Source organism: Anomaloglossus baeobatrachus, chromosome 7, assembly GCF_048569485.1.
Source record: "Anomaloglossus baeobatrachus isolate aAnoBae1 chromosome 7, aAnoBae1.hap1, whole genome shotgun sequence".
NCBI lineage: Eukaryota > Metazoa > Chordata > Amphibia > Anura > Aromobatidae > Anomaloglossus > Anomaloglossus baeobatrachus.
The window spans coordinates 185761046-185781351 of NC_134359.1; the positions used below are offsets into that span (position 1 = coordinate 185761046).

At 41.6% G+C, this 20306-nt stretch overlaps 1 protein-coding gene and 1 long non-coding RNA gene across 2 annotated transcripts in view; one reads left to right on the forward strand and one right to left on the reverse strand.

The window, feature by feature from the left end:
• LOC142245259 (uncharacterized) overlaps positions 1-6115 on the reverse strand; it is a 53550-nt gene extending 47435 nt beyond the window's left edge. Inside the window, exons 1-2 of the long non-coding RNA XR_012724754.1 lie at positions 6004-6115; positions 1135-1250 (exon numbers count right to left, since the gene is read on the reverse strand). This is a non-coding gene — a long non-coding RNA (uncharacterized LOC142245259). The remainder of the gene's footprint in view (positions 1-1134; positions 1251-6003) is intronic.
• Positions 1-20306, forward strand: part of DNAH7 (dynein axonemal heavy chain 7) — an 880767-nt gene that overhangs the window by 779917 nt on the left and 80544 nt on the right. The window contains exon 59 of the mRNA XM_075317837.1: positions 1355-1492. Within this exon, the coding sequence (XP_075173952.1) occupies positions 1355-1492 (138 nt within the window). The remainder of the gene's footprint in view (positions 1-1354; positions 1493-20306) is intronic.

A 20306-nucleotide genomic window follows, 5' to 3' on the forward strand; every position in this document is an offset into this window, starting at 1 on the left:
GTGTGCGTTACAGTCAGGATCTAGCGACTTGCAGTATTTTAACATTTTTCAAAAACGCTACTTGTAGCTGCGTCCAAATACTGCAAGTTGCTGGATCCTGACTGTATGCATTTAAAAAAACATGAACATTTGACTATTATTCATATTTTAGCTATTTTACAATATTTAAGTATTTATAATATCTCTTGGTTCTTGTTAAACTATTGTTTTGTATTAAAACTGTTTTCTTTTTGGCTTTTTTAATTTTTCAAATTGTACAAAAGTAAGCATTATCATTTCTCTAATATATTTGTATGTTGCTTGTATCAGTGGTGGTTAAATGAGTTAAATGAGCTCTTAAAGGAAACTTGTCACCTCAGAAAATACACTTTACTGAAAGTGCAGCTACCAGGAGAAAATTAATTTATTTCTTTCCTTGAGCCACTGGATGTGCCGGAGCGATTGCAGCTCAAAGCACCGCGTACTATACTGTGAGCAGTGGTTGTAAGTATGCCCCGGCACTTTGATTGACAGCCTGCTCATCACAAATGTGCTATAAAGTGAGCTGTCAATCAAAATGCCAAGGTGTAATTACAGCCAATCCCTGTACCTGCTCTGAGAACTCCCCCATGACTAAAAGCCAGAAGCCCCCAGGAAGAAATAAGTACATTTTCTCCTGGTAGCTGCACTTGCAGTAAGGCAGCCGGGCAGCATTGTAAAACTATTTACCTGCTGATAAAATTTTTACCTGCAGGTAAAAAGCATTTTCCGAGGCGGCAGCTTCAATTTAACAATCCAAATATACACATCATTAACCAATGTTTAAATTTGTAGTAGGCAGGGAAGAGGGTTTGTTGCAGGGTCTGTCAGCCATCACTATGCCTTTCTTTTCTGCTCACAAATTCATTAAACCCAGAAAACGTCTCTCCCATCTGTGATGCTATGGCACATCGATTCTAACCATTTTCTGAACCAAGAAGCTTTTAGCTGTAGAGAGATAATGAAATTGCAGGCAGATGAAATGCCCTTAGACTGTCAGTGAGTGAAACAGCTATGTAATTTTATGATTTAAAATCTACCGAAATGATTTACACCCAGTGACTAGAGGACATTACCAAATATAGGGACATGTATTCAATTATTTAGATCAATTACCCAGATTCACAAAAGAGGAGGAAGGAGGCTCCTTCATATTTCACTGCTCATTCCTCTTCATCACTGTGATGCTGATTATGTGTCTTTGCCATGTCTTGCACTTTTCTTACAGGACGCTGCAGATAATGTAGAAGATGCTAATGCTTTTAAGGCAGTTAAGTCTCATAAATATAAATTGAAGTTCTGACCCTTTTTTAACGGTTCCTTTTTTTTCTTTCAGTACGACCATTATGTAGAATATACAAAGACCCTCCCTTTGAATCCTTCCCCTGAGATTTTTGGTATGAATGCTAATGCTGACATTACCAAAGATCAGTCAGAGACACAGCAGTTATTTGATAGCATTCTTCTAACACAGGTATGACAATGCAAATTTTAGACCTATTCTCAACACCTCATCCACTTTAAAAAAGTTTTTTTTTTTTTCCTCTCAAATTATGTACTTGAATTTTATTGCAATTGAAGTCAGATTTATAATTCTATTATTTTCTGAATAATGAGATTCAATTATGGCTCTGCCCCTCCCCCACCCCTAGCAACCAACTACCATATACTGTTCTGGGGGCCACTGGCTTCAGAAGTGAATACTGAAAAAAGAGAACTCTGGCACACTTATAACTTTCCCAAAGAAAAAGGTTCACACTGATTCATGTATTTCTTAATCTGCTTTTCTTTATTAAAGAAGGTGAAAATGGTGCTTTACAAAATAGAAAGTCCGCCAGGACGTTTCGGCCTTAGGCCTTCATCAGGTCGGACGATCTGACCATATCAAGCAGAGATCCGAACTTAGAAGAAAGGTGGGCAGTCGTTTGTTGTCTGTATATTTACGTATACAACCATATGCACACCTCTATATAAGATCCAGCATGTGATTAGATCCTGAAAAGAAACAGGGGTATTGAGGTAGTACCAAAGAGGGACTGTGTGGACTGGGTGGACTAATACAATAAGCCTAGATCGGTGGAGATTAGCTTATTCTTATCGGACTGAATCCATATAGTACCGATTTTGGTTAATAGGGGAAATCGACACATTAAATAGCACTGTTGTTACTGGTACTGGAATACGCCAGTGAATTAACGTCAAATCCACATGTTCTCCTTAAAAATAGGGAGCATGTGTATGCTGGTAGCGGTAATAAATCGGTAACAGCAGGAGGCTAGGACAGGTCCTGCTAAAAGTTTTAATGTGTCTGGCAAATTGAGGAAATTCCAGTGGAATTGGCCATAGGGGGGCTTCTAGTCCAAGTAGACACTAGGAAGAGCGCAAGCTTATGCTGGTGACAACAATATGTCAATTGGGGTAGGAGGCTGGATGAGATCCTGAGGTAGGCTAATGTGTCCAGGAATTAGAGAGACTCCAGTGTGGGCTGGCCTCCATGTGCGGTGGTGGCTGTGCGCGCTGCGCGTCCTGTGTGGAGCAGCGCGCACAGCCACCACCGCACATGGAGGCCAGCCCACACTGGAGTCTCTCTAATTCCTGGACACATTAGCCTACCTCAGGATCTCATCCAGCCTCCTACCCCAATTGACATATTGTTGTCACCAGCATAAGCTTGCGCTCTTCCTAGTGTCTACTTGGACTAGAAGCACCCCTATGGCCAATTCCACTGGAATTTCCGCAATTTGCCAGACACATTAAAACTTTTAGCAGGACCTGTCCTAGCCTCCTGCTGTTACCGATTTATTACCGCTACCAGCATACACATGCTCCCTATTTTTAAGGAGAACATGTGGATTTGACGTTAATTCACTGGCGTATTCCAGTACCAGTAACAACAGTGCTATTTAATGTGTCGATTTCCCCTATTAACCAAAATCGGTACTATATGGATTCAGTCCGATAAGAATAAGCTAATCTCCACCGATCTAGGCTTATTGTATTAGTCCACCCAGTCCACACAGTCCCTCTTTGGTACTACCTCAATACCCCTGTTTCTTTTCAGGATCTAATCACATGCTGGATCTTATATAGAGGTGTGCATATGGTTGTATACGTAAATATACAGACAACAAACGACTGCCCACCTTTCTTCTAAGTTCGGATCTCTGCTTGATATGGTCAGATCGTCCGACCTGATGAAGGCCTAAGGCCGAAACGTCCTGGCGGACTTTCTATTTTGTAAAGCACCATTTTCACCTTCTTTAATAAAGAAAAGCAGATTAAGAAATACATGAATCAGTGTGAACCTTTTTCTTTGGGAAAGTTATAAGTGTGCCGGAGTTCTCTTTTTTCAGTATTGTCTTTATTACTCCAGAGCACCTACCCGAGGTGATGCTAGGTCTTATCTCTCTTTTACTGGCTTCAGAAGAGCTGACAACATGGTGCTGATTGAAAACAGACTGTTCCTCCAGAGTGAGACACTTTTATAGACACTTTCTAAAGACTGTCTGTCTGTCTCTCTGTCTGTCTGTCTCTCTCTCTGTCTGTCTGTCTCTCTCTCTCTCGCCAATGTAAGATTCCAAATATAGGACTCCCTTCAAGTAACTAAGAAAACCCTATAAGGTAAAAATAAATGTTTCTTAAATCAAATCTTTTAAAGGTTATTTAAAAGAGGCAGATTTAACATTATTTAGACAGTTCATACTTAGACTAGACAATCTGAAAATGCATGAAATCTGTGGCTTATGTTAACGCATCTTTACACGCTTTTTTGCCTTAAGTTTCCATCATTGTTTTTTTTTCTTTTTCCTACTTTTTTTTGCTAAAATTTATTACAGCTTAGTTCACATAGTAATATTGAAGCCACTCCACTTTCTCACCACTCCTGAGGGGCCACAAGCTCTATTGAAGGGAGTTCCAATGTTTCTAATACAATAAATAGGTGTAAAACTAGATGCAACTATTTGTACTAAAGTCAAAGCACACTCACAAATCTGACCCACTGTTTGTAGATCATTGTGCAAACCTGTACTATGAAAGGACTATTGTAATATATATATATATATATATATATATATATATATATATATATATATATATATATATATATATATAAAAAAATATATATATATATATGTCCAGTGTTTCATATATTAACTATTGGAGATGAGCAAATTAATTGGCAGGACCATGGACCATCAACCTTGTCAGTAGTCTGTTGCAAACCCCGTAAAACTGACCACCATATATAAATAGAATAAAGCAAGTGTGAACAGGTGCAAGCTGCTATGACTGCATAATGAAAGCGCTCTGCACTAAGATATATGCAACCATTGCATATGTGAAATTTGATCTGCATTACTACTATATGAAATATACTTATAAAAATGAAGGTACATATAAATTGGACAATTGATGTTTGTGTATTATGCGAACAGCTTACAGCCTGCTATGACCCCGCTGCCACCTCACCACTACCGGAGCCACTGAAACTCCTCCAACCTACTGTCTCCTTCCTCATTATCTTATAAAATGTAAGCCTGCAAGGACAGGGCCCTCTCCCCTCTGTACCAGTCTGTTGCTATTAGTTATTTGTATTTTTTGTTGAGTTTTGTAACCCCATCTCATGTACAACACCTGAAATTAAATAATAATAATAATAATAATAATAAAAAATAATGTCAGTACTACTTTAGCTGCCAGATGGGTGCCCTGTGAACCACCTAGTGTTTGACAAAAACCTTGTCACCTTTTCTCATCAAAAGTCATAGCATGACGTCATATATATGTCACACGATAAGGATGATTCAACTCCCAGTCTACATATCAGGAAATGTGCCAATGATTCCATCAGGGAGGATGCAGTGGGCTCTCGTTCGTCGGTTATGGACTACTAATGTGGTGGCTGGAGTAGGTTCCCGTGAATCTTTAATAAATATGTACACTGCCCTTCCTTGATCTCCTTAATATAGACAAAAAGACTGACTGCACTCACCAAACTGACGTGTGAACAGGTGCATAACTGAACATGACAAAAAATACAAAAAAAAGACAGTTTGCACTCTGATAATGCTAAAGTAGGGAAACCATGAATGTGTGAACATGGACCTGCATTACTGCTAAGGAAAATCTAAGAAAAAGGAGATATTTAGCATATATAAATGGCCATTTGTATATCTGCCCAGTTGCCACGTCACGGCATATCTCGTAACTGGGTACCTACACTATGCTGAAGCCTCTCTCTGGGTTAAAAACCTTCTGTGTATGGGCAAGTAGGAGCCTGCTATATAGGATAAGATTACCTGTGGCAAGTGGGGGAGGGGTGCACGGTCAGAAGGTATGACCCTCTTAATATAGAGAACATTTTTTTGTATTTTATGTCATGTTCATTTATGCACCTGTTCACACGTCAGTTTGGTGAGTGCAGTCAGTCTTTTTGTCTATATTAAAAGGGTCATACCTTCTAACCGTGCACCCCTCCCCCACTTGCTACAAGTAATCTTATCCTATATAGCAGGTTCCTACTTGCCCATACACAGGAGGTTTTTAACCCAGAGAGAGGCTTCAGCATAATGTACATACCCAGTTACGAGATATGCCGTGACGTGGCAACTGGGCAGATATACAAATGGCCATTTATATATGCTAAATATCTAATTTTTCTTAGATTTTCCTTAGCAGTAATGCAGGTCCATGGTCACACATTCATGGTTTCCATACTTTAGCATTATCAGAGTGCAAACTGTCTTTTTTTTGTACTTCCTTGATCTCAGCCAACCAACATCTCAGTAATTTTTCTCGACATTGGTTGTATTCAAGGAGGAGACCATAGTTGCTGTCACAGTGACTGTGAAGAAGCAATTTTCAGCTGATTAAAGTTAAGGTTATTAGTTTGTGCCAGCAGGTTAAAGGGCTTTTCTAGGAATGGGAAAAATTAGGCTAAATGAAGGAAATGGTATACAATATAAAAAAGAAACCATTACTTACCCAATAAATGTCTGAAGCTCCAGTGCAACCATTTTGCAGTCCCAGACATTATTTGTTATTTTCCTGCTATGGTGACTTGCTGTCCACGCAGCTGACCACTCCAGCCGAACACTCACGCCTGTGCTGGTGCATTGTACAGCCCAACACCACTTCAGTCAGCGGCTGGCAGCAAAGGCTGAATGGTACATCATGACTGCAAGAAAATTAACAAAGGTCATAGGGTGTAATGTTACTTCTTTTTATTTCATTTCCATCTGCTTGCCAAGTATTTGCACATCCTCTAAAACCAATTTAAGTGTTTATATTGGTTTGATGTCACATCTGTTTAATGATCAAACATTAAGTATCACAAGTTATATTGTTTTTATTTTAACTTCTTTTTCTTTCAGAGTGATAGTAGTGTAAGTAAAAAGTTTTAATTGTACTTTGATATACTTTATGGCACTTATTTTTATTTCCTTCATTACTATATAATACCAAGAGGTTTTTAGCAATCTATTTAACATACATCCACAGGTTTACTGGCAGATTGCACTGTATAGCGTGTGATGGCACTTAGCCAAATCCTTATTATATGAAAAAGAAGTAATCTACTAAGCACAAGTCAACCAGTGTTGTTTATTGGCCTTTTTATACAGGTCAATGAATAGCAATGGAAAAGAATGATCAGTTACACATTCTTCTTTAACCTATATATATAGCATCACGTTATGGACAGCACATTCCCTGTTTACACGGAGTGATGTGCTACTGATAAATATTATTTTCATGTTGGCATAAATGATCCTATCACCAATATTTGGAAACAAGTGGTTTTACAAACATTCATTAACTATTTCCAAGGCTGAATAAATGCACCTTACCACCAGTACACCAAGCAGGTAGCTTGAAATTATGTTCATGTGTAGTCCAAGTTAGAAGTAGAGTTGAGCGCGGTTTGTGGTTCGTGGTTCTCCAGTTCGCGGTTCGAGTGATTTTGGGGGGTGTTCTAGATCGAACTAGAACTCGAGCTTTTTGCTAAAAGTTCGTTAGCTCGAGTTACGTTCGAGAACGGTTCTATCAGCAAAAAGCCAAGCTAATTACTAGCTGGCTTTTCGCTGTAATAGTGTAAGTCACTCTGTGATTCACACTATTATGAAATTTCAGCGTATAGTGTGCGGGGACCGCGCGTTCAGATCACTGCTGCTGGGATAATGGCGATCGCCATTTTTTTTTTCTTTTCTTCTTTCCCTAAGCGCGCATGTAGTGGGGCGGGCCAGCATGTCAGCCAATCCCAGACACACACACAGCTAAGTAGACTTTTTGCCAGACAAGCAAGGGCATGTGTCATAGGCTGTCCATGTCACATGTCCTTGCATTATAAATACGGCAATTTTCCCGTCTGGACGCCATTATCTGCCTTCTGCGTCTGGGTGACAGTCACCGCTGACGCAGCTCCTGCCGCCGATCCTGCTGTGTACGCTCTACACACAGCGCTCTACAGATTAGGGATAGAAGTTTTATTCAGCTCTTTTCAGGGCTCATTTCATCCGGCTCAGAGCCGTAGGTGACAGTCAGGTCCGTGGAAACAGTTTTTAACAGCTACAGATAACAGCGTCTGTGTAGCTAAGCTCAGGGAATTCCTTGCTGCATTTCACCATTAGGAGGGATAGAAAGTGAGGCTTCCTTTCCTCTACACTGACCCACAACCCGGCCACTGTACCCTCCTACCCTTTTTAACAAAGCCATTTTAATTGCAGAGTGCTGCCAGTTAGTGCCATTCAAAGAGTGGCTGCTGTCCTCCATTATTGTGGCACTTGTGCCAAGCAAGTCCCACCACCTCTGCATTCTCCCCTCCTGCATATTTTTGCAAAGCCATTTTAATTGAAAAGAGTGCTGCCAGTTAGTGGCATCCTAAAAGTGGCTGTTGGACTTCATTAGTGTCCCACTGGTGCCAAGCTATTTCCAGCACCTCTGCATTGCACCCTCAAGCTCATTTTTACTAAGCCATTATAATAGAAAACACTGAGAAAACTTAGTGGCATCCTAAAAGTGGCTGTTGGACATCATTAGTGTCCCACTTGTGCCAAGCTATTTCCAGCACCTCTGTATTGCACCCTCAAGCTCAATTTTACTAAGCCATAATAACAGCAAACACTGAGGAAACTTAATGGCATCCTAAAAGTGGCTGTTGGACTTCAGTAGTGTCCCACTGGTGCCAAGCTATTTCCAGCACCTCTGCATTGCACCCTCAAGATCATTTTTACTAAGCCATTATAATAGCAAACACTGAGAAAACTTAGTGGCATTCTAAAAGTGGCTGTTGGACTTCATTAGTGTCCCACTGGTGCCAAGCTATTTCCAGCACCTCTGCATTGCACCCTCAAGCTCATTATTACTAAACCATTATAATAACAAACACTGAGGAAAGTTAGTGGCATCCTAAAAGTGGCTGTTGGACTTCAGTAGTGTCCCCCTAGTGCCAAGCTATTTCTAGCACCTCTGCATTGCACCCTCAAGCTCATTTTTACTAAGCCATTATAATTTCAAACACAGAGGAAACTTAGTGGCATCCTAAAAGTGGCTGTTGGACTTCATTAGTGTCCCACTGGTGCCAAGCTATTTCCAGCACCTCTGCATTGCACCCTCAAGCTCATTTTTACTAAGCCATTATAATACCAAACACTAAGAAAACTTAGTGGCATCCTAAAAGTGGCTGTTGGACATTATTAGTGTCCCACTGGTGCCAAGCTATTTCCAGCACCTCTGCATTGCACCCTCAAGCTCATTTTTACTAAGCCATTATAATAGCAAACACTGAGGAAACTTAGTGGCATTCTAAAAGTGGCTGTTGGACTTCAGTAGTGTCCCACTGGTGCCAAGCTATTTCCAGCACCTCTGCATTGCACCCTCAAGCTCATTTTTACTAAGGCATTATAATAGCAAACACTGAGAAAACTTAGTGGCATCCTAAAAGTGGCTGCTGGACTTCATTAGTGTCCCACTGGTGCCAAGTTATTTCCAGCACCTCTGCATTGCACCCTCAAGCTCATTTTTACTAAGCTATTATAATAGCAAACACTGAGGAAACTTAGTGGCATCCTAAAAGTGGCTGTTGGACTTCATTAGTGTTCCACTGGTGCCAAGCTATTTCCAGCACCTCTGCATTGCACCCTCAAGCTCATTTTTACTAAGCCATTATAATAGCAAACACTGAGAAAACTTAGTGGCATTCTAAAAGTGGCTGTTGGACTTCATTAGTGTCCCACTGGTGCCAAGCTATTTCCAGCACCTCTGCATTGCACCCTCAAGCTCATTTTTACTAAGCCATTATAATAGCAAACACTGAGGAAACTTAGTGGCATTCTAAAAGTGGCTGTTGGACTTCAGTAGTGTCCCACTGGTGCCAAGCTATTTCCAGCACCTCTGCATTGCACCCTCAAGCTCATTTTTACTAAGCTATTATAATTGAAAACTGTGCTGCCAGTTTAAGGGCCATAGTTGTATTGTCAGGGATAGTCTATGTTGTTTCTTCTGCTGTCAATAAAGCTAGACCACCTCTGCAATCTACACCACCTCTCAATTTTTACTACCACATTTTAAGTGGACAATCTTGTCACAATCAAAATGAGTGGCAAAATGACAGATGCTGGTGGAAAGGGGAACAGGTGTGTTGGAAAAGGAAAAAAGTTTGTGTCCGTGGGGAAGGTGGCAAAGCTACATTAACATCTGCTGAAGATAGGCCATTTTCCAGCAAAAGTAAGATGTCTACTACTTTCCGTGGACAATCCGATGTGCTCCCTTTTTTACGGACATGAACAACTGGAACAAAGGTAGATGATGCCCAAAAAAAGAACATGCTTGAATGGATCTCAAGTGGTCCAACAAGTGCCCTCTCCTCCACCTCAACTACTGCATCAAAAAAAAAACCAGTCCACCTGAGTTGTCATCCCAATCACACTTGCTTTCTCCCAGCTCTCAAGTCTCCATCCGCCCTGCACAGTATGGTGGAACAGAGATGGCTGAGTCTGCAGAGCTGTTCAGTCACACTATAGCCTGGAATCAGAGGTCTGCTCCTGAGCTACAGTGAGTACAGACCAGGAAAAATTCTGCAGTGATGCCCAGAACCTTTGGGACTCAGATTCAGGCCGTGATGACCAAGTTCTGAGCATAATGTTGACCCTTATTCACAAACTGTAACACCTGTTGTTATAGACAATGAGGAACAATGAGGACAATGAATGACAATGAGACGCAGATACCAGATTGGGATGACAACTTAAATATTCGGTCAGGGCAGGAAGAGGCTCGGTCTGAGGGTGAGGGGAGTGCAAACACAATGCTTGATGAGGAAGTTCTAGATCCCACCTACTGTCAACCCACAGTCAGGCACTCGAGGAGGTCAACAGAGGCGTTGGAGGAGGATGCAACTGACTACGAAGTTACCTTGCGCCTTCCTGCACAGAGGAGGAGTACTGGTAGCACGTCTACAACTGCATCCTCAGCCACCACTCTGCCTCTGAGCACTAGTCGGGGTGGCTCAGCAGGTCGCATGTCCTCTAAGCCTTGCCTAGCCTGGTCCTTTTTTGACCTTGCAAAGGATCACCCAAATCATGTGATCTGTAAAATTTGTCGGCAATCTGTTAGTAGAGGCAAAAATTTCAGCAGTTTGACAACTTCTTCCATGAATCGTCACATGAATAAATATCATATGTTACAGTGGGAAGCTAACCGTGCTGCAATGCGGCCTAGTGGAGCGGACCATCCACCGCCTGCCTCTTCCAGTGCATCCGCACGCTCTTCATCTTCTAGGACTGTGGGGACAGCTGTCACACCTAGTTTTCCACGCACAACTTCCACCACTGTAACCGCAACAGGCAGTTTGCTTGGTAGGTCTTCAATTGGTTTTGGAAGGGGAAACAAGTGCGTGTGTACAGCTCTCTCAGACATCGATAGCACCAACGTTGGATGAAGGCAACATCATGTCTACGCCTGCACTTTCCTCACAAACCTGTATTTTTCCAGGGACACCCTACTCACCACCGTCTACACACAGCAGCCAGATCTCTGTCCCTCAGATATTGACAAGTAAAAGGCCAATTCCTGCGACCCATGACAAAGCTAATAGGTTTACTTTATCCCTCTGTAAGCTCTTGGCTACCGAAATGCTGCCTTTCCGCCTGGTGGACACACAGGATTTTAGAGACCTTATGTCTGTTGCTGTGCCCCAGTACCAGATGCCCAGTCGTCACTACTTCTCGAAGAAAGGTGTGCCTGCGCTACACCAGCATGTCGCACACAACATCACCGCTTCCTTGAGAAACTCTGTGTGTGAACGGGTGCATTTCACCACGGATACTTGGACCAGTAAGCCTGGACAGGGATGTTACATGTCGCTGACTGGGCACTGCGTAGTTATGGTGATAGATGGTGAAGGGTCGGCTGCACAAGACTTGCCATCCCCACGACTTGTGTGTCAATTCTCTGTCTGTCCAAGTTCCTCCACTGCTTCTGCCTCCCCAACCTCGTCTGGGTCCTCCACCTCCGCCCCAAGCCTGCCTGGTCAGGCCACCAGCGTTGTAACTGCGCAGAAGGAATCACACACCCCTCATTACTATGCTGGCAGCAGAGCGCAACGGCATCAGGCGGTCTTTATCTTGAAATGTCTTGGAAATAAGAGTCACACAGCGGCTGAGTTGTGGGTAGCTCTGGAGACTGAGTTTGGTAAATGGTTGCCTCCACTCAACCTGCAGCCTGGTAAGGCCATGTGTGACAATGCTGCAAACCTGGGTGCGGCCCTTCGCCTGGGCAAGGTGACACATGTGCCTTGTATGGCTCACGTGTTGAACCTTGTTGTCCAGCAATTTTTAACACACTATCCCGGCCTAGATGGCCTTCTGAACAGGGCACGAAAACTGTCTGCTCACTTCCGCCATTCAACCGCCGCAGCTGAGCGACTTGCATCGCTCCAGAATTCTTTCGGCCTGCCGGTTCATCGCCTGAAATGCGTTGTGCCGACACGCTGGAATTCGACTCTCCACATGTTACAGCGACTGTGGCAGCACCGCCGAGCCCTGGTGCAATATGTCATGACGTATAGCCTGGGCCAACGAGATGCAGAGGTGGGGCAGCTCACCCTGATGGAGTGGTCTCAGATCAAGGACCTATGCACCCTTCTGCACAGTTTCGACATGGCGACGAATATGTTTAGCGCTGACAAAGATATTATCAGCATGACAATTCCAGTCATTTACATGCTGGAGCACACGCTTCCACACTATTTGGAGTCAGGAGGTGGGACAACAGGAAGGGGAGGAACTACAGGATTCATATGCGCAAGGGACAACAACATCACCAAGGTCCAGACGTTCATCATCACCAAGGCGGCAGGCATGGGGCCATGGGGGACAGGGATCAACAAGGGCGCATGGTAGCAGGCAAAATGTTGAGGAAGGTGCAGGAGAACATGAAGAAATGGAGGAAGAACTCTCCATGGACATGGAAGACTCAGCAGATGAGGGAGACCTTGGTCAAATTTCAGTTGAAAGAGGTTGGGGGGAGATGTCAGAGGAAGAAAGAACGGTTAGCACCTCTATGCCACAAACACAGCGTGGACTTGGTCTGCATGGCTGCGCAAGACACATGAGCGCCTTCTTGCTGCACTACCTCCAACATGACCCTCGTATTGTCAAAATTAGAAGTGATGATGCGTACTGGCTTGCCACACTATTAGATCCCCGGTACAAGTCCAAATTTTGTGACATAATTCCAGCCATAGAAAGGGACGCACATATGCAGGAGTATCAGCAAAAGCTGTTACTCGATCTTAGCTCGGCTTTTCCACCAAACAACCATGGTGCATGGAGTGAATCTCCCAGTTGTAACTTCACAAACATGGGACGGTCTCGTCATATTCAACAGTCTACCCGTACCAGCAGCACCGTATCTGGTGCTGGTAACAGCAATTTTATTGAATCTTTTCATAATTTTTTTAGACCATCATTTGCAAGGCCACCAGAGACAACAAGTCTGACACATAGTCAACAGCTGGAGAGGATGATACAGGAGTATCTCCAAATGAACATCGATGCCATGACTTTGCAAATGGAGCCTTGCTCATTTTGGGCTTCAAATCTTGAAAAATGGCCAGAGCTCTCCACTTACGCCTTGGAGATCTTGTCATGTCCAGCTGCCAGCGTTGTCTCTGAACGTGTCTTCAGTGCTGCAGGGTGTGTACTGACAGATAAGCGCACGCGTCTGTCCAGTGACAATGTGGACAGACTAACATTCATCAAAATGAACAAGTCATGGATCCGCAAGGACTTTACTACCCCTGTGTCATCCTGGGGAGAGTAAAGGCTTGTGTATTTTGAATGTGCTTGATGCAAATCTACCTGTGAAGTGTACGACTGGGGCACAAGTGCTGCCACTGAAGGGGTGTCTGTGTGGTCCACTTTTTGGAAAAAAGGGAGACTCCGCTTGGAGTAACCCTTGCTGTGTTTTTAAAAAGGAGCCAAGATGAACAAGTCATGGTTCAGCAAAGACTTTGCTACGTACCCCTGTGTCATCCTGGGGACGGTTAAGGATGGCGTATTTTTGAATGTGCTTGATGCAAATCTACCTGTGAAGTGTACAACTGGGGCACAAGTGCTGCCACTGAAGGGGTGTCTGTGTGGCCTAATTTTTGGAAAAAAGGGAGTATCCGCTTTGATTCACCTTGCGGTGTTTTACATCATTTTAGAAGGGCATGCCATGCCTTTATCTTTGTCTCCTCCTCTTTTTCCTCGTAATGCTGTTTTGTTTTCACATGAGAAATTGTTCTTGTCACTTTCCCATGTGTTTGTGTTGTCTTGTGAGTTGGTTGTCACTTTTTGGACACCTTTGAGGGTGTTTTCTAGGTGTTTTTATGTGTTTGTGATTGCCTCCCATTGTTTCCTATGGGTTCGAGCGGTTCGCAGAACCGAACTCGAGCTAGACCTCCGTTCGAGGAACCAAGTTTGAGCCGAACCGCGACCGATTCGCTCATCTCTAGGTAGAAGATAACATTTTCTAGGGTCCTTTTCATCACTTTATCTATTTATTATTATGTATTTAAATTCTCATACTACAAATTAAAAAGATAAGTTTTATTATTTACCATTAAAATCCAATTTCAGCCAAAAAGAAACACAAACATTGCAATAAGATACAAATAATTAAATTAAACTATATCACCATTATGTTAATTAACTTTAATTGGCTCACAGGGCTATCCCTAGATGTGCCCAAATAAACTAGCAGTGGAGCATCACCCTAAATTAATTAGATGCCCCCATTCATCAGAGGCTGCCCTAATATTATGTCATCCTAGATTCAAGCTCGGAAACCAAAGGAATCCAAGGTGTCATGACTATAGCCTGGCTCTGATGAGGTTAAGTCAGGTGGGAGGGGTCTGATCAGTCGTGCCTTGTTCTGGGACTCTCGACGCTTTATTATTTTATGGATGCTTCTGGAACGCCACCAGTAATAGGTCCTGCTCTGCAGCGTGTTCACTGGTTCCTGTAAGTTGCTGATCTGTCCCGCTACCCAGCTTTCCTCTCCCTGACCTCCATTCCCCCATACTGTCTGTCCGCCCTCTTAACCTGAACCTGGTCCCATCCCATGTCTCTGCCTCCACCCCTATCTTTGTACTTACAAGCTCTCCCGGCCTCTGACCTCAGTAACGTCCCGACTACAGCTCTACTGCTTCTCAGTTCTTTACACGACTTCTTGGCTTTTGACCCCCTTGCTTCCATTTGACTTCGGCTTGCTCTTTCCCCTGTATTGGCATTACATCCTGGTTTGACTTTGGCTTGTCTAACTACTCTTACTATTGTGCTAGTGATCTTTGGTGAGCTTTTGTATTACTGCACATAGGAGTTCTATCTCCACTAAGTCCCTGCGCCCCCTAAAGGAAGCTTGACACAAGGCAGAAGGTACTTATACTTAATGATGGGTTGTGTAGACATAAAATATATTCTACATTGTACACAATCCAATAGATGGCCATATTAACCATAGATCTTTAACAGTTCAAAGGATCCAGATTTTTTGACATTTAACCTGAAGAGGTTCCTGGTGCTTATACAGTCTATATGAGATATTGAACTACCTCCACATAACTGAGCACCTCTGTCAGAATTGTCCAATTAGATAAAAAACATTCTTCCGTCTCTGCCTCGACACATTTCCCCCCTTCTTATTGGTAATTGGGTTCATCAAGAGACTATCATATTGTTGAGATCCATGAGTATGCTGATTAATGGTCCTCCATATAGGGATCCTGCAATCGTAATGCGGTGTCCCCAGGCCCATAAATCAATATCTGGGTTGCACAAAAAAAGTCTCCCAACCATTACTAAGGGATATACCATCTGTCCAGCTGAGCAGGTCAACAGACCGTGTTTTCTCATGTGTTTTTTGTTGTTATTTTTTCACCTTCCCCTTCCTACATCATAAGGTTTATATCTTTTTACCATCTGTCTTGAATTCCTTTGGTCTTCGGGCTTGAATCTAGGGTGAGATAGGAACATAATAGGGGCAGCCTCCAACGAGTGGAGCCACGTAATTAATTTAGGGTGATCCTCCGCTGCTAGGTAGGCGTTTATTAGGGCAAGTCTAGGGATAGCCCTGTGAGCCAATTATAGTTGATTAACATAATGGTGATATAGTTTAATGTAATTTTTTGTATCTTATTGCAATTTTTGTGTCTTTTTTGGGTGAAGTTGGATTTTAGTGGTAAATAATAAAACTTTTCTTTTTAATCTGGGGTATGAGAATTGATATAAAAAGTTATATTCATGTGTACCTTAAGGGATTTCAGGTTTGGTATTTAACGACCAATGAGAAATAAATTATTATTTTTGGATAATAGGTAATAAATCAATGAAATGAGCTTTTCATATTTTTCTATCTTTAGAGTTTCTACCCTACATAATGAGTAGGCAAATAACAAAAACTTATTAAACTTTAGGATGTGCATGTTAAAACAGAAACATTCAGCCTTGGGCAAGGGGTATAAATAAGTTAAACATCTGTTATTGTGGGTAATAAATAATTTAGTGATAGAGAAAGTACAACTAGTCCAGAAAGTTTGAACTTGGTAGGCCTACATCTATATTCAACCTATGTAAGTCATTGTACACTGCTCCTGGAGGACCCAATAGGTCTTTCCTGAAATTAGGGATGAGTCTGAAACTTAAAATTCAAAACACCCTGATCCTGGATTTGGTTTTGGTATAGTACATATACAGTGCCTTGCGAAAGTATTTGGCCCCATTGAATTTTTCAATCTTTTCCCACATTTCAGTCTTCAAACATAAAGATAAAAATTTTTTAATTTTTATGGTGAAGAATCAACAAGTGGGACACAATTGTGAAGTTGAACTAAATTTATTGCTTATTTTACATTTTTGTAAATAATAAAAAAATGAAAATTGGGGCGTGCAATATTATTCGGCCCCTTTACTTTCAATGCAGCAAACTCACTCCATAAGTTCATTGAGGATCTCTGAATGATCCAATGTTGTCCTAAATGACTGATGATGATAAATATAAGCCACCTGTGTGTAATCAAGTCTCCGTATAAACATACCTCCACTGTCATAGTCTCAGTGTTCTGTTTAAAGCACAGAGAGTATCATGAAGACCAAGGAACACAACAGGCAGGTCCATGATACTGTTGTGGAGAAGTTTAAAGCCGGATTTGGTTGCAAAAAGATTTCCAAAACTTTAAACATCCCAAGAAGCACCGTGCAAGCGATCATATTGAAATGGAAGTAGTATCATACCACTGCAAATCTACCAAGACCCGGCCGTCCCTCAAAAATTTCATCTCAAACAAGGAGAAGACTGGTTAGAGATGCAGTCAAGAGGCCCATGATCAGTCTAGATGAACTGCAGAGATCTACAGCTGAGGTGGGAGAGTCTGTCCATAGGACAATAATCAGTCGTACACTGCACAAATCTGGCTTTTATGGAAGAGTGGCAAGAAGAAAGCCATTTCTCAACGATGTCCATAAAAAGTGTTGTTTAAAGTTTGCCACAAGCTATCTGGGAGACACACCAAACATGTGGAAGAAGGTGCTCTGGTCAGATGAAACCAAAATTGAACTTTTTGGGCACATTCCCAAACGATATATTTGGCATAAAGCAGCACAGCTCATCACCCTTAACACACAATCCACCATCCCCACTGTCAAACATGGTGGTGGCAGCATCATGGTTTGGGCTTGTTTTTCTTCAGGAGGGACAGGGAAGATGGTTAAAATTGATGGGAAGATGGATGGAACCAAATACAGGACCATTCTTGAAGAAAACCTGTTGGAGTCTGCAAAAGACCTGAGACTGGGACAGAGATTTGTCTTCCAACAAGACAATGATCCCAAACATAAAGCAAAATCTACAATGGTTATGGTTCACAAATAAACATATCCAGGTGTTAGAATGGCCAAGTCAAAGTCCAGACCTGAATCAAATCGAGAATCTGTGGAAAGAGCTGAAAACTGCTGTTCCCACCATCCCCATTGTCAAACATGGTGGTGGCAGCATCATGGTTTGGGCTTGTTTTTCTTCAGGAGGGACAGGGAAGATGGTTAAAATTGATGGGAAGATGGATGGAACCAAATACAGGACCATTCTTGAAGAAAACCTGTTGGAGTCTGCAAAAGACCTGAGACTGGGACAGAGATTTGTCTTCCAACAAGACAATGATCCCAAACATAAAGCAAAATCTACAATGGTTATGGTTCACAAATAAATGTATCCAGGTGTTAGAATGGCCAAGTCAAAGTCCAGACCTGAATCCAATCGAGAATCTGTGGAAAGAGCTGAAAACTGCTGTTCACAAACGCTCTCCATCCAACCTCACTCAGCTCCAGCTATTTGCAAAGTAAGAATGGCCAAGAATTTCATTCTCTTGATGTGCAAAACTGATAGAGACATACCCAAAGCGACTTGCAGCTGTAATCGCAGCAAAAGGTGGCGCCACAAAGTATTAACTTAAAGGGGCCGAATAATATTGCACGCCCCAATTTTCAGTTTTTAATTTTTTACAAAAATTTAAAATAAGCAATAAATTTCATTCAACTTCACAATTGTGTCCCACTTGTTGTTGATTCTTCACCATAAAATTTAAAAGTGTTATCTTTATGTTTGAAGCCTGAAATGTGGGAAAAGATTGAAAAATTCAAGGGGGCCGAATACTTTCGCAAAGCACTGTATAAGCTAATAGTTCAAAGCCTTGTGGACCAACTTGTTGCTCTAAGTCGTATTGTGCAATCCATTAAGAACAAGATGAAAAACATTTAAAAGGCCTGTATAAGTGTAGGGTAACACGTGTGTGCACGAATATGATACATATACTCGTAGTGCATAGTGACAGTTCTACAACACTATTGACAAGAATATATAGAAGCTCGAGTTTTTCAGTAGCTAAAGGTTTTTTAACAGAGAACAGAGAATGCGAACACGACATATTTATTTTATTAGTTGGATTTAACTATAACTTGCACTCTAATGCCAATCTACCTAAACTGTGGCTATATTTGCATCATAATGTGATTAAATGATACTCTAATTAGAAAACTATGATTGCAGCTTCCTTTTGACATACAGTACCTGTGGGATGAAGCTCTAGTGCTATCTTAAACTTATAGTAGGTGGTGGTATATTTAACAGTACGACAAAATATGCCGGTCTATGGCTCCTACACATATGGCTCCTACACTATGTACTAGCCTATGATTCACACACATGAGGTGGGGGTTTATTTCACATTATATATTACTAGGAATATGTGAGGTTGTGGTTTATTTCACACTATATATTACTAGAAACATGTACTAGCCTATGATTCATACACAAGGTGCGATATACACCGTCATATGAGGTTATTCTCTTTACAAAGTGTTAAGGCTATTTTTATGAAATGTAGATGAAGTAAATCTTTTTAGTCTTGATGGTACAGAATTTTAATAAAAAAGATTTTGTAAAAAAAAAAGATAATTTATGATATGTATTAGAGCTAAATCTGGGACAGCTTATGCTGAAAATCAAGGAATGCTGAAAGTATTATGAAAGAGATGAGCCACCACTCATTGTGGGAAAAGAAATCAGCACCTTCTTTCTGCCTGTCCTTTCATAGCATCATTGGAATCAGTTTTTATAGGTTTATTATTATCAGCCTTGTATCACTGTTATAGAATAGCCTCTTTATGAGCAGAATGGTTTTAGATGGGACTTTGGCTGTAGTCATGAGGTTGGACATAATATACAAGACATTGAAGTATTTGTTATATTTGACTACATCCTTAACTTTTCTATGTACACATTAATAATACTTCACATTTTTGTTACATTCATTGAATGATAATTCCCCTGAATATTATAATATCTTAAATCTGATTTAAAGGGTTTTCTTGAGTTGTATCTTCAGGAGCACACCTCTCCTCTGCTTGCTAACTTCCTGACTGTCGGGGGTTCAGAGTGCTCATGAAGCTTGACAGTTCAGATCAGTAATGTAGTCGTGCAGCTAGTCCAAACCCCGCACTCTCGCAGGCTGCTATCAGAGGCAGCTGTGCCTCAGTATGATGGCAGAAGCGGAGGGGGACGGAGACTGGTTGGATCCAGAAATCTAATCAGCGTTTAAGCAGCATAAGCAGACTGTGTAGAGTATAGAGTAGATGTAGTGCTAGATTGCTAGGGAACCAGGCACAATAAAATTAAAAATCTGAAAAGGTAAATTGCAAGGTTTCTTGTTTTTACAAGCTCTTCGGAATTTCACCTACTTAAGAACTTAGATAACGCCATTGAAGGGAATCTGTCAGAAACTTTGTGCTATTTAATCTGAGAGAACCATAATGTGAGAGCAGAGAACCTGATTGCAGCAGTGTCACTTATTAGGCTGTGTGCTATAGGTTTAATACAATCAATGTTTTGTCACCAGGAGATTATCATAAGAGGACTACGTTTCACATGCAGAATAGTCAGGCTAATATATGTAACCATGCCCCACCACTGATTGGCAGCTTGCAGACAATTCACAGAGTATACAGGCAAGCTGTTAATCGGGGTTATACACAACTCAGAAGTCTTAGCTCTGCTACATCTACATCAGCCAAAAAAGGAATACTATTAAACCTACAGCAAACAGCCCAGTAAGTGATACATAAATGAATTCAGGCTCTCTGTTTCTACATTATGCTGTTATCAGATTCCAGAACAAAAACCTGCTGACAGACTCCCTTTAAGTGAAAATAGCAGTATCTAAATTTTAGTAATGTCAATTATTTGGAATACTGTATTAT